The 15,065-nt window shown below is 40.9% G+C and overlaps 1 protein-coding gene across 2 annotated transcripts in view; it reads left to right on the forward strand.

Moving 5' to 3' along the window:
* The window catches only part of LOC121905678 (ras and Rab interactor 2-like), a 38,735-nt gene extending 23,698 nt beyond the window's left edge, over positions 1–15,037 (forward strand). Inside the window, exons 8-13 of one of the 2 annotated variants that reach the window (XM_042424120.1) lie at positions 3,023–4,438; positions 8,400–8,482; positions 9,078–9,303; positions 9,463–9,594; positions 11,764–11,927; positions 12,306–15,037. In XM_042424120.1, the coding sequence (XP_042280054.1) occupies positions 3,023–4,438; positions 8,400–8,482; positions 9,078–9,303; positions 9,463–9,594; positions 11,764–11,927; positions 12,306–12,632 (2,348 nt within the window). In that variant the 3' untranslated portion in view covers positions 12,633–15,037. Of the gene's footprint in view, positions 1–3,022; positions 4,439–8,399; positions 8,483–9,077; positions 9,304–9,462; positions 9,595–11,763; positions 11,968–12,305 lie in introns of both variants that reach the window. The other variant, XM_042424128.1, reaches the window with a different exon arrangement.
* Positions 15,038–15,065: the final 28 nt, after the last annotated feature.

Below are 15,065 nucleotides of genomic sequence, written 5' to 3' on the forward strand. Positions count from 1 at the left end.
CTGTGAGTGGAGGTTGGTGTTTGCCTGCATGGGAATGACTTATGCATTGCTGTTCTTACATTTGACATGAAGGGGGAAGAGGCTGAAAAATCCTCACAGAGTCATGGGGGAAAACCCTTCTCCACTGGACAGCTTCTATTTAAAGACAAAAAACAAACTGCCTTGATCTTTGTTGTGGTATCTAGGCACGCACATGTGAAGCACAAACACATGTTACAGACAACTTTGGAGATATTTGAATATTGGAATGACTTTGCAACTCATTTGCCTTCATGGAGGGCTTGGAGAATGTTGTTATGCTAGAAAAGCAAGTTTTGCTTCAGTTCAACTTATTTAAACAACTGTTGGATGGACATTGACGAACACTGTAAAGATTTTGTCAGTTAGGGATATGTCCCATGAGGGTAGGATTCATCTTCTTATTTTATTTTCACTGGCATCATGAATTTCTGTCAGAACTATGTCAGTATACATCCATGAGACCATAAATTCCTCAAATGCAGAGAGAAACTGAATATATTAGGGACAGGGCATTTATTTCAAATGTAGCCTGTTTTGTAATATATATTATATATATACATATTTTAGTAAGAAGCATTTATCAGGTTTTCTCCCCCTTTTAATTTGCTCTTGCCTTAAATGCAAACTCAAATCTTAATGTTTATCTATTTTGTTTTGTTTTTTTGATAAATTCAGTATAATTTACATTTACACCACTAATTCCATTAGTAGAACAACATAATCATGCCATACTCACCACCACAACTGGTCTGAGTTTTACTTTTTAACAGAAATACTGTTTTTATGCACTAATACTTTTCAGTTGCTTCCATTTGCAGTTTTCTGATTGCTGTTAAATTATCATCCATGAAACTTCCCACCTGCTGAACAGATGTTTCATGTTAAAAGCCTTCCAGGGTCTCAAAAGGCACAATCCCCCTGTTCCTGATAGACTTTTAATTTTGAAACATTTGCAGGAAGTGAGTAGATTTATCATCAGCAACTTAACCACGCTATAAAAAACAACAAAGTTTAAGTGATTGCAATTACTTAGTGGAGAAAAAAAGTATTTCCGTTGAAAAGATCAACTCAGAGCAACGGAGTGGTAGGTATGACATGACTCTATTGTTGTACAGATGACAATGGCTGAAGCCAATGCAGAAGTACCTTAAAGGACAATGCCACTGATGGCCACTAGACGCTGGCCCCAGCTGATTCCCATTCAAAAAGTGTTAACGTCTCTCTAGAAACACTAAGTCAATAATTTTCACAGACCAACACATCATTTTGGTCAAAATCACTAAATTCAGGCCTTCTAATAAGTGTGCTGCTGGTCATTCTGGAAATTATCGCTCCATTAATGAGATCTGAAGAAGTAGCTTTGATGTCTGCCGTGTGCGAATGTTCGCACTGCCTGAGAGTTCCTGCTCAGCCCATCCTAGACTTTACATTGAGATGCCGTCATGGATTTTAAAATTGCTTTTCTAGGTGTGAGGAAAGTTTTACAAATATAAAACATTTTTGGATTAAAAATTCACAATACAAAGAGTAATAATTGACCTTATTTGCAGCTCTGGTTGTCCTGTCAAGAATCTTTTATAATGGTGGTCTATGGGGACAATTCTTTTGGGTAGCAAGGGATTTTTTTCACTGCAGTACTGCAAGTGGCCACTAGGAAAAATTGGCAGCAAGTCTGCCGTATCCAGTTCTCTTAATACATCCATGGCTTACACCCGGCTCCATTGCATATCGGGTGACATCCCACCTCACTACGTCCATCTTTATATATAGTCTGTGTGGAAATGTACATTACCATGTGAGTTATTACAATACAGATAATTCCACTCCTCCTCAGTGTTTTTACCCAGCCTTTATGAATGACCAGCCTTTATTCATTCATGCTGACCAAAAGAAAATTTATTTTTTGATATAAATATCACAAAACAATTCACATAAATCAAAGAGAACAGCACTCATATTTGTATCGTGTATAATAGTGTGTTGCCGGCTGCAGCCTTGCTCCACAGGCAGAGCCACAGTGTCAGGTGGTCATTGCTCACGTGGTACATAAAGAATACCACAGGCAGATTTCAGTCTCCCGACACTGAGACATTATAAGACATATGAAACCAGCTGGATCCTGCTTCTTTATTGCCCCAGGAATGCAAGAGTTAATGTTTCCATTTTTAGGCTGCAGCACCAGTCATCACTGGGCTTATGCAGGTATTAACTGTGCGTGAGCATGATTTGTTGCCTGTTTTATTCAGTTTAGTTAAAAAAAATGTGTTGTATCTCAGTATTTAAGCTGCAATACAGTAGAATCTTTCTTTTCAAGGGGTTGTTAAAGCTGTACATGTTAGCATGTTGAGGCCTATCTCGCCAAATAACTGAAAACAATGGAATGATTCAGTGGAAATGCAGACAAAAGCATCAAAATAGGAGCAAATGTCCTACAGTGTTATGGGACATTGTATGGTCAACATAAATGGTCATTCAGCAACAGAAAAACACTCCAAAAACTAGTCATGTATTTCATTGAAGAGCTACATGGAAATACATCTCAGGGTAAAAATATGAGAGAGGAAAACAGAGCAGGAAGAAGGAGTGGAGGAACTGGAACTGTGCACTGTGTGTGTGTAGCGCCCTCCCACTCTGTGATTAGCATGGGCGACTCCCTCTCTCTGGGTGTGTGTCGACACTCTGTGAATCAGAGCCAAAAGACACGGGGCTGAACTCAGCGCACTTCTGCCACCAGCAACACGAAGGAATCGAGCAAGCAGCAAGACAGACGAGAAAACTTTTAGGAAACATCTTAACTGTTGGTGAGAAATAGTTGACAATGCTGTATGTGTTCTTTTACATTCTTGCAGTGATGTGTTACTGATTTGTGTAGATCCATGCGAGATCCATGTTACTGTTGGATTGGTTGTAATCAACCTTGGATTGTTCTAAGGGAAGTATGTCTCTAGCTTAAAGCTGGTTAATGTTTGCCTCTGAGTATTTCTGTGTCTGTGTGTTGTAGGCTTCTGGGACTCTGCACTGTGCAGTCAACGTCGCACCTCCCCCCGTCCCTGTCGCCCTTTGAGCCGTACCCTCAGCCCCCAGCGAACTAACAGGAACAGGGAGGTCGAGGGGTCACTGGAGAGACACACTGGGGCTCACTGTGACAGTGCGCCCCCGACCCTACGGTCCCACGCTCCTCCACCTTCCTTTCATCTTGAGAGAAGACATTCCAGTGGTCCTCTCTGCTTCGTCAACCCTCTGTTTCTCCAGACTCATCACCACCACCACCACTGTGAGGAAGATTCATCTTCACATGCTGTCAAATCTGATGACAACCTAGAGAATGCAGAGAAAGCGTCCGTGAAGCTGGCAAGCAACAACCAAGAGAGCGACCAGCACTCGGACAAGATCAAAGTGAACAGCAAATCCTGCTCCCCTCCTCCTCGTCCCCCTCCTCCCCGCTCAATGCCACGCCGGCGCCCTGCTCCACCTCCACCTGGACCTCCAGCACCTAGCACCAGACCCAAGAGCATGCCAGAGACCGTTGCTGTGGCTCCAAGGAAACAACAGTCCCCCAGCAGGCGTCCAGCACCTGCTCGACCACCAATGGGTGCCAAGCAAAGCAGCCCATCCAAAACTACCAGCTCACCAATCCCTGTGCCTTCAAACCCACCACCTCCAAGACCTAAAAAACCTGATCTGGAAGCCCACCGCTGCCACATTGCCCTGGACGATGAGACAATCGCCAAGGCCTTGTCTCGTGCCAGGCTTCCACCCTGCCAGCCTCCTCCTTCTGTTCCTGCTGATGTACTACTGGAGAATAACGCGGGTTTGTCCATCCCAAGTGAGAGGAGACGCCAGCGGCTCAGTGACATGAGCATGTCTACTTCTTCCTCTGACTCATTGGAATATTCACAGTCTCCTGGATTCTCCCTGGGCTTGGCTCCCAGCCCGCCACGACACCTTAATCATCAAGACCCAGTGGAGGATAGCACTGAAGATGATGAGGATGGAGAAGAAGAAGAGGAGGAGGACTATGGGGTCGGCCTGGAGGCAGACTTAGAAATGCGCCTCCGTCCGTCCTTCAAAGCGCGGAGGCGAAGGGTTGGCGTGAGTCTGAGTGGAGGATCCTTTATTCTCCCCAGGGCCTTGAAAGGACGCTTCCGCAAGGTGAGCGGTATGCTCAGTTCCCTCATGACCCCTGAGAGACGGGCGGTGAAAAGGATCGCTGAGCTGTCCAGGGATAAAAGCTCATATTTTGGCTCCCTGGTCCAGGACTACATCAGCTTTGTTCAGGAGAACCGGGGCTGTCACACATCAGGGATGGATTTTCTGCAAACTCTCAGGCAGTTTATGACACAGATGAAGGCTTACCTGCGCCAGAGCTCTGAGCTGGACCCTCCTATAGAGTCACTCATACCTGAAGATCAGATCGGTAGGTCAAACAGTCTTACTACTAGAGGTCTGAGAATTTTTCAACTCATGAAAGTTAATGTAACTTTTGTTGGTTGTATGGTGGGTGAGTGTGTATTTATGTGGCAGACTTTTTTAAATAATCTGCTCATGTATTTGTGGTTGCATGTATGTGAGCATTTTAGTCATATCCATCTGTGACAGCATTCAGTTCTCTAATGTTTTCATTCCAATATAATTTGGGAAGTAAAACCTCTTCAAAAAAGGATTTCAAGATGACTTAATTCATTGACAATGTTTTGTGAGTGCCTGGGCTTGTCATTGTATTGGGAATCAGACTAGTTGAAGCTTTCCATATTAGTCTGCTTCAGAACTGGTGTTGAGTTACAGAAATACCAGTGTGCTGTGCCCCAATGAGTTATTCTTGGCCTCTGCCTGTTGGCATAAGCTCACAGCGCAGTGCCAAATGTTGAGGCTCATTTTGAAAGGCATAAATTTATTGAACTGTATTTTTTCATCAAACCTCAATTATTTTTTTGTGCCACCTAAAATGTGTCCCTTAGCAAACAGTATCAAAAACTGTCAAGTTCTGAAAGTTGGCATCAAATGGTCAGATTCCTACTCGTCTTATTCTCTGATCAGATAGTTTCTGATTTAAAGTTACTTTACTGAGGCAAAATTCTTGCACAGCTGTGTGTGTTCAGACTCATTTGAGAACTTTGAGAATCAGATTATTGTGGACTAGAGTATTTGCATGAATATGTAAGTATGTCTTTGCACTCATCTCTCATCCCTTGTTCATTGTAAACAATGACAGCAAACCCTTGTTCAGAGACAGAGAAGAGCTCCATTCTGGTTGTGCTAACAGACCACAGACATGCACATAAAGTGTTTCATGCTCACAAATGTTGCCTTCCATGAGGGAAATGTGAAGAAATGCAAAGATGTTTTGTACTGCAGGCTTGGAATTAAAAGTTAAATTGGAATTCTTTGCGATAATAACAATACTTCCATGTTTGAAGTCTTCTATACACAATCATGAGAAAAAAAACAACAAAAAACAACAATCAAAACCTGCTTGATTCATTTCCCCTGGAAAAACAAGACAAAGCAGAGAACTCTCGAACAGCAAGCAGACAGTCTGGCTGACGTCATGCTACAATCCCACACAATATGTTTAAAGGAAAGGAGAAGTGGAGCTCCGCTCATGTCTGTGCTCCCATCTAGAATGTTTATAGAAAGATTAAGTAGAGTGCGATTATGTTATGGATAAAAGTCATCTTGAGAAAGAAATGTTAAAAATTATGTCAAAGATCTTATTTGTTTGTACTAAAGAGGGAACCTTAAATCCTAACTTTTGAGTGTCTGTAAAGAATATAAAGCTTTACATTTTGTTTGTGAGGTCAAGATGTAGAATAGTCAACCATTGAATGTTTGTCAAGGGAGGGTGGAAGACTGTCAACATAAGATAAGACCTAGAGGGAGGATGTGAATGAAGAGGAAAGGCTGTCATTTCTGGGTTGTAAGTCAGTGGACGGCACAAATTTAAAGTTCGCCTTTACTTTGCTTCGAATATTTTTCAGCCTTGAGTGTTGGTGCTTGTTTGTGTGTGTATACATTGTATATGACCTTACTTCATAGACCCTCTACAGTTAATTTCAGTTGAGGGAAGCCTTTGTACAGGTTGTGGTCCAGATAGCGCCCGATAAAAAACATTGCTCAATATACAAAGGAAATGAGCCTTTCTGGAGGGAACTGGGAAGTCCGGAGTCAGAAAATGTGTGTGTGTGTGTGTGTGTGTGTGTGTGTGTGTGTGTGTGTGTGTGTGTGTGTGTGTGTGTGTGTGTGTGTGTGTGTGTGTGTGTGTGTGTGTGGTATGACAACAGTGTGTCCCTGTGCATCCTCTGTACCACTCCCTGTGTACACATAAGGATCTAACGGATTTATCTAGCAGTCCAGCCTCTGGAAACATCTCCGGCCTCCCCTTGTGCATGACTTTCGATTTATTTGTCTTAACAGCGTGCAATAAAGGACTGCCAAACCTTTACCTGAGGTGGCCCACAATGCTTGGCTCTTGAACAGAGTGTGGAGGATTGTCATGTTTTACTGTAAATGGAGCACATTCACACCTTGCTTCTCTGGCATTCCTCTGACTCACCAAAAAGGCAAAACATTTCTCCATAAAAACTTATTCTTATTATCAATTCTTGCATGTACATGTTCACTTGTTTACACCGTTGCAAAACATGTATTTGGTTCTGTGGAGCTCATTGTATAAGCGTGGCATTAACACTGCCTGGAGGCTGGGGATGCCGGTGCAGCATGAATAGTTGTGTCAGTGCTGCCAGGGAACAATAAGACACAATTGTGTGAGTGCGAGATGCTGGACATAGCTGAGGTGGGCAGGAAATTTGCCTAAACTACCCTAAGCCTATGTACATAGATCTGAGGTACAGACGGAGCCATTGTAGAGGTCTAACTTTTAACTGCATGTTAACTGGATGAATGTTATACTCTATTCTACTCTTTTTCAAGGTCAGACTCTCATAAAACAAACTCTCTTTCAAAGAGCAGGGTACTAATCATTCAGGTTGCCATTTACATTACCTAAATAGCAAATGTGTAATCTATCTAGAAGTTCTTTGAATGTCAAACTGGGGTTTTGTTGTTGGTTATTTATTAACTTGGTTGCTTAAAGTTGTGAACTAAGAATTAGAAAGAATTCAGATTGGATAAAACACTTATTTTGCTTTTTTTTAATACAATGCTGTTTTAGAACTTATTCATGTTGTTTATATGTATAGATAGTGGCTAGACATTTTCAGTTAGAAGCTGGATGGACAACTCTTGTTTAAAACCTTCAAGGATTAACCTTAATCCAGGGTGAGGCTGTAGTATTTATGAGGCCCATAAACATTTACTGTAACAAACTGTAAGTGCATAGCGATGGAAAATAAAGGACATCAGTGCTTCCTGTATAACTGTACGGCTGCCATGCCAACGAGAACCCTCGCCACGCCAAAAAAATTAATTTTTAATGGCAAAAATAACACCAAATACTCATTCATTCGGAACTCAATAGCATTTGGGAGTCTGTGCAGCGCTGTACTAAAACATGAGTTAACCTCTGTGTTGTTGCCTGGGAAACTCTTGGTAGCGAAGCTCCTTTTAAGGAACAGGGTAGTGGTAATGTGTATGCGTAGCGATTGAGTGGTTGAGTGAGAGAGCGAGCGGCAGAAAAGTGACCATGAATGCGAGCGGAGCAGAGGAAAAAGTTAGCAGTAAGTTGTCAATCTGGCAGGAAATGTACCATATAGGCTACAGTGTTTCAGTTAATAAATGCTGCAGCTTCTCAAGACTATGGGTTACCCTATCATGAGGACACTAAACAGAGAAATAGAGAACAGAGAAATGTGTGGCTGCTGAGTTCACTCTGCCTCGCATCGTCCAACAATCCCCCCCAACTCCCCCGCCAGCCCAAAGCAGTCAACCAAGGGGAAACACTGGACATGTTTGGAAATATGTCCCAAGAGCAAAGCGCAGGAAAGTATACTTAATATAGCTTGAGGCCAGCTAAATCCTACAGTGTGTATCACTGGCCAATGAGATTAGGTTCTGTAAAGTTATAATCATGCTATTGTTTGGCTGGGCTGTCATCTGTCTTTGTATGAAATACTGACTGTAATTTATTGTGTGATAAAATGGTTGACCAAACAGTGCTTTCCAATGAAGGGTGTCATCTCCCGTATGTCCAATATTTGTAGTGTTTATCACATTTATAGTAGCTGACAGAACAGTTTCAGTTTCATGTTCTGTCATCAGTTTTACACAATACTCAATGACACACTTGTGGTTGTAAAATATGCCTCATTTGTTTGCCTCAAAAATAAACAATGTCTTGATCCATTGGTGTGCTTTAACAATCAAAAATGCCTGTTTCTCATTTACCTGTGGCCTGTGTGTGTCGCTGTCATGTTCTACAGACCAGGTGCTAGAGAAGGCCATGCACAAGTGTGTTCTGAAGCCTCTGAGGAGCGTGATCGAGGTGGCTTTACATGACTTCCAGGTGAGAGATGAACAGGATCTTATTATGTTTAAAGGTCACAATGTCACAGCTTGGAGATGTTTGACTATGGATATTAACAAAGGGAAATAATATGAGAATGGCGGTAAAACAGTTGGTCTCCATACTGTTGGAAATTTCTACACTATCATTAATAAAGAAGGAGATTTTCTTTCTGCTAGATAATGACTTTTTTCAAAACAAGCAATTTGTAGGTGAGAAGACTCCTTTCCTATAAGCTTACTAATCTAAAACATTTGAATATTTTAAAGAAATATACAATATTATTGATCTGTAACCTCTTGATAAGACTTTAATATTTGAGATGTTGAGATGATAGAGCAGGAAAAATATAAAAGACTATATTACATTTAGGATACAAGAGTCACTCTGTCCCCTCATTTATTTATTTTTACAAAGTCAGGAAGCATCTGCTTTTTCTTGTATGTCTCAAGAATACTGTACACCAAAGAGCCGGTTTGGATTTCTAGTTTCTGTGTGACTGAACCCAAAAAACTCTTCTTATCATTAACTAGCAACAGAAGTGGTCGACTGGGTAAACTAGCCTCTCCATAAAGCCCATCTTTTGTTCTTTCAGGTGAACAGCGGAGCTTGGCAGCAGCTGAGGGAAAATCTGGCCCTGGCTAAGACCAAGAGGCCTCAGGAGCTGGGGGTGGATGGGGCCGTGCCCCCTGACCCCGTGGCTATTGAGAAAATCCGCCACAAGTTCCTAAACATGAGGAAGATGTACTCCCCTGAGAAAAAGGTGTCACTGCTGCTGCGTGTGTGCAAACTCATCTACACCATCATGCAGGATAACTCAGGTATTGAGAGGTCTGGCCTTCTTTTTGCAATATAAAACGTTTTGTGAAAGACCTTCTTCACAATTAGATTCAGATCGAGTTTGCAGGCTGTTCCCTCTCTTTAATGTGTGTAACCACCACACCTACCTGCCTCTCTGCTCTCTTCCTGCTTCCTTCCAGGGAGGATGTACGGTGCAGATGACTTCCTACCCATGCTGACCTATGTAGTGGCTCAGTGCGACATGCCTCAGCTGGACACAGATATCCAGTACATGATGGAGCTGCTGGACCCATCTCTGCTTCAAGGAGAGGGTACGTCCTGTTGAGTTGCTCAATTTCATGATCCATATATTTCTTGGTATATAACATTAGAAAATAGCACCCTCTCATGTCTGTGACTCCAGCTCTGTACTTAATGCAAAGACAGCAAACAAGTGTGTTTCCCAAAATGTTAAACAATTCCTTTAAAAATACAAGACCCTAATATGAAAAAGGCACAAAGCAAAAGACCCAGAAACTAGGTGTTTGAAGATGTAGGTGTTTGAATTTCCAGAAGATGTTAACCTTTACTCCAGTTATAGAATTTTGAATGTTAACTTGATGAGGTCAGGCACATTACAGTGTGCTGTGAGTTGAATATGAGTTCCAGTAAGTTGTATAACCTGGTCAAAGGAATGTCTGTCCAGGAGGAAGCACTTAAATGGGTGTCAACAGAAGGCAAGACTCCGTTTCAATGGAAATGTTGGAAATGTTTCAGTTTCATTAGAGATGAAGGGTGGGGGTCACGTATTAGAAATCTTTGCCATCTGTGGAATTTATTTCCAGCTGTCACAGTCCCCTTTACAGTGTTCAGGTAATTGTAGTGATATAAGGTATATGGATGCATTATACATCCCTTATTTTGTTTCTTAAAGCTGCTCTAATCAATATTTTTATGTTAACAATGTGTCAAATGACTACATGTTATGTCAAAGGTAACACTCATAGAGAATTATCACTCGATTCGGGAGTTCCCTTGTGTCTTATAATAAATTGTATTGGTTTTTATGGTCTGCATCAGTCAATATTGTTTCCAGCAGCAGCAGGTAGCTGTTAACCCACAGTAACATACCTGTCCAGCACCAAACAATGCACAAAGTTAGCAACAGCTAAAGAGCCAGATATTTTTCTCAGGGGTTGATGGAGACCAAAACAGAGCCAGGCGGACACAAACACAACTCTACTTTCCACTACTTTATTCCTTTTTGTGCAACAGGTCAAAACATTAACTCTTTGCTTATTAAGTAATTTGGAAAAAAACACACTTTAAACCCCTTATGCTATGATTGTTGAAACTATGCAGTTTTAATCGGTCAACAGTCTGTAAGCTGTTATGGTAATGAATGAGAATTTAGCATTTTAGCCTGTTTTTAACTATTATACATAGGTTATGTGTTGGTCGACACTTAATTTTAGAGCTACACAATGTAACATTTTCTGTGGCCACATGTGGCAGTTACAGGATAATGGTACACAGTAATATTGACTTGAAATTAGCAAACATTAGATAACATTAGCTACCATAAGTTATGCTTTAGCAAATATTGAAACTGAACACATGTAGGTTTATTGCGTAGGAATTCAGCTTTTCAATTGTAAGAGGAAGAATGTCATTTCTTCTTCTAGTTACATAGTCTCACTTTGGGATTTTACTAAGCAGTTACAGTATAATGCTGCTATGTGACTAATATTACCAACTTTACATGAGTCAGCCTAAAGCTCTTAGGAATGTCCCTAATGGTTGCCGCAAAGTCTGGCTTGAAGAACCACAGTGACATGCTGCTGAAATAGATGCAAAAGATGTTAGACAACTGCTGTTTTTTCCAAAAAGACTTTTCTCATGACAGATGATTATGTCATTTTTCATGTGTTTCTTTTAAGTTTTGTGCTTTGTTTTTTTTTTTTTAGCTCATTGTAACACTGGTCTTTCATCAGGACTGTGTTGAGTTTACAAGACAGTTCAGTGAGAGAGCTTGAGAAACTAAGGCATAGGAAGGGAGGTCCATACTGACTGGTAGGAAATTCCAGGCGTGTTTGATTTGAATGGGTTGGAACAGGTTCAGAGGAAAAAAGGCTCCCAGAATGAAATATTTTCCAATCAACATCAACCTGTTTGGCATATAAACTGATGTAAGAATTGCTTAATGTATGTAAACGTCAATAAATTAGTTGAAAAATACCAATCATTAATGTGAGTATATCTTTCTCTGACCGTAAAGCAAACATATGATTCATTTGTATTACCAATCAGGAAGTGTTGGCAATGGCAGCTAGTTTTCATTTCTAGATAAACAGTCATGATATGTCTTTCATTTTCCTCACAGGCACGTTGTTACTCCAGAGTCTATTTCTAACACCTAGTTTCACTGTCAGTTCTGTCCTCTGTCTTTTTCTCCATTCTCCATGCATCCCTCAGACATTTCACTTTGCTTTCTGTCCCAGGTGGCTACTACCTGACCAGCGCCTACGGAGCCATGGCCCTCATCAAGAACTTCCAGGAGGAGCAGGCAGCCAGAGTGCTGAGCTCTGAGGCCAGGAACACTCTGCATCAGTGGCACCGCCGACGCACCGCCCAGCGTTCAGTGCCATCAGTGGACGACTTTCAGGTATCGCGCCTGACCTGAACCCACCTTGAACATCCAGGCAGTGAGTCTAAGTTGTACCAATTCCAATTAAATCGAAACTTCACGTTCGGCCTTGGGAAGGTGCATGGAAGGTGCTGTGTTTTGGCCCTCGTCATGGAAAAGGAACATATCTGCAGTTTCTACTAACATCACAGCATGTGGATCTGAATCTGTAGTTCAGTATGTTGGGTAGAAAGTACCCTCTAGTGGAACTTTTAACAACTGCATGCAATATCTTTCTATGGCTATAGCTGTTTGTTTTTTCTGCTCGACTCATCAGTAATGCTTCTTTTATTTATTGTGGAGATTTCTGTCTGTTCTGCCAAATCTTAATACAGGACTTTTTGTTTTTTTCTGTAGAACTATCTCCGTGTAGCCCTGCAAGAAATGGACACAGGCTGTACGGCCAAAACGTTGATCGTCCACCCTTACACCACCACAGAAGAGGTCTGCTCACTCTGTGCTTTCAAATTCAAGATTCCCGACCCTGAGAACTACGCACTGTTTCTGGTCACCGAGGACACCAGCCAGCAGCTCGCCCCGGATACACACCCTCAACGAATCAAATCCGAGCTGCACAGCCGGCCTCGTGCACAGATCTTCCATTTTGTCTACAGGAGGGTGCCTAACCTTAACCTCTGTATCCCTGCCGTCATACACAACGGAAACTGCCTTCAAGTCGAGTAGTGGGGGAGAATGAACCAGCTTGCTGCACTTGATCCTAAATAATAGTTGTGCCTTATGGTATTCACGTGGTGCTTGTAGATGTTTGTTTTGTAGACAGATTTGAATGGAAGCAGAAACTAGGCAGACAGATATTAAATATATAAATATATAAATATTAAGGAGATTTATTTTTTATGAGGAATTGCCAAGTGGTAGGATGGACTCTGGAAAGTGCTGTTTCAGTGAAGATATGGGTCATAAATGTAAATGTTTCAAGTTTAGTTCAAGTATCAAAACTTCAGCCATTTAGAATCTATTTGGCCCATATCTACTGTGGTTAGGCCTTATGGCAGGGGGGAATGGTTAGATTATGTACTGTATAGAGGCTGATTTGCAGGAATTTTAGTATGTGAAGTCTTATATGGAGGGGAAAAGTTCTTCAGATGGTTGGACATGTATACATCCTCAAAGCAGAGGTCATACAGTATAATATTGCATTTTATGTAACTAACTTACTTAACTGCTGTTTACCCAGGTGCCTTCAAAAGGAATTGAACATACTGTATGCTACTGAAAGCTTTCAGCTGTCATCCAGTGATTAGTCAGCTTTGAAATCAAAACGACCCTGATAAAAAATGTCATATAAAAACATGAATTTAATGAGTAAAATGAACTATTGTAAAAGTTATGATTGTTTTTTATTGCTCTTATGTATTTTTCTGCAATTGCTGGTCAATTGTAGCTTGTATTTCTGTGTAGAAATATTTTTATATTCAAATGTTTCTTTTTTCTCTAAAGTGACAAAGATTTGTATTCTGAATTATTACATATTTCTGTACTGGACTCAATACTGGACTTAGATTTATGCCAGTTTTTTTTCTTCTCAAAAGTCATTTAAAGACAACACTGTTTCTATTGTTTGTTATGGAAAGCTCAAAGCTGACTGTGGAAATATATAAAATTCTCTCCAAACGAGGCTACTTGCTGACTCCAACAAAATATTATCTTTCAGGAAATTGTACAACTTTACTTTCAAGAGGGAGTGCCAATTCTTCAGATTTTGTTGCTGCACAATACTGCCCCAACAGCAAAGAAACAACAGGAGATTTTACTGGATTCATAAAATGTGTCCACATATGACTATGAAATGCACCATTATTCACACATTTGTATACAATACTAAATTAAACTGATTTGCAAAAAAATATGAACTGATTTTCAGAACCTGCTGCATAGGTCTAAATTTAAGGTGGTATGGTAGGGAATATTTGTTGAGCTTGTTTGTTGCTTTGAAACACAAAATCCATTAAACTATCCCTCACAGATCCTTGACCAAGAGTTGTAACAAAATGAATTGGTGTTTATCAGTAAAATCTGACTTAAATTAGGAATTGTCACAACACAGACCCTCCCATCCCTTTGATTACAGCCATTTGAAACTGGCCATAAGTACATATTTACAATGAGGTATTGTGCTTGGGTTTCTACTGGCTGAAAAACTTCCTGGAACTGAGTTATTAAGTATTGGACTAGCCTTTCTGCAGCCCCTGTGATAAGTAACAATGTATCTGGTGACATAATTGCACACTTTGAAGTAAAACACCCATGTCATATATCTGTAGTGTCTAGCCTCTAAGACAGAAATCTCTTCTTGGTTTTGAGTTTGGTCCAAGTACCAGGAAAAATGCTTGTTTTCATGGAGAAAGTTATGCCATTGTGGCTGCTTTACATGCATCCATTGTGGTTCACAAGGTAGAATAAAGTGTCAGTACAGACAGGTTATGACTTATGAGGTTATGATTTCTTCCTCTGACCACACACCACTTTTCTGTGGTAGATTTTGGTGGCTTTAAAACTGTGGCCCCCAGGGATGGGGTGATGCTATGACTGATATTTTTGAGGGCAACCATGACTATGGATGCCTCCATGATGAACTGAGGGGTTTCTTGGAAAGGCCTGGGGGTCACCCTTCATGGGAAGAAATTCACCTTAACATTTATATTTGCCTGGAGGAGGTTGACACTGTGCACTGGTATCACAATGGTGAAGCTTAGATCGTGTTAAAAATGAAGGGAACATATTTTACATGTGCACTATGTTCATAGTGTTTGCATGAGTTTTGTAAGTATTGACACATATGCATTTTATTGTATCTATAGAGTACTGTGATCAACAGGGTATATTGAAATGTGTTAGCAGGTCTCTGTAAAGTCTTGACTCAAGCTCTTACTTAATAAATCCTGACCTGGAGCTGGTCATTAGCCGGACTACATGGTCCCTCTGTGCGGCTCAGGTTGTAGAAAATGCACTTGCACCTTCCAAAGAAAACCTGTAATGTGGATTACACCACATGTTCACATTTATTTTAATGTTCATATAATATAGCCTAGTTTAGAGGCTGAATAAAATTTGTAACTTTAATTGCATCTATAATGTGTGTGTGCATGTGTGTGT

This window comes from Thunnus maccoyii, chromosome 2 (genome assembly GCF_910596095.1).
Source record: "Thunnus maccoyii chromosome 2, fThuMac1.1, whole genome shotgun sequence".
Classification (NCBI taxonomy): domain Eukaryota; kingdom Metazoa; phylum Chordata; class Actinopteri; order Scombriformes; family Scombridae; genus Thunnus; species Thunnus maccoyii.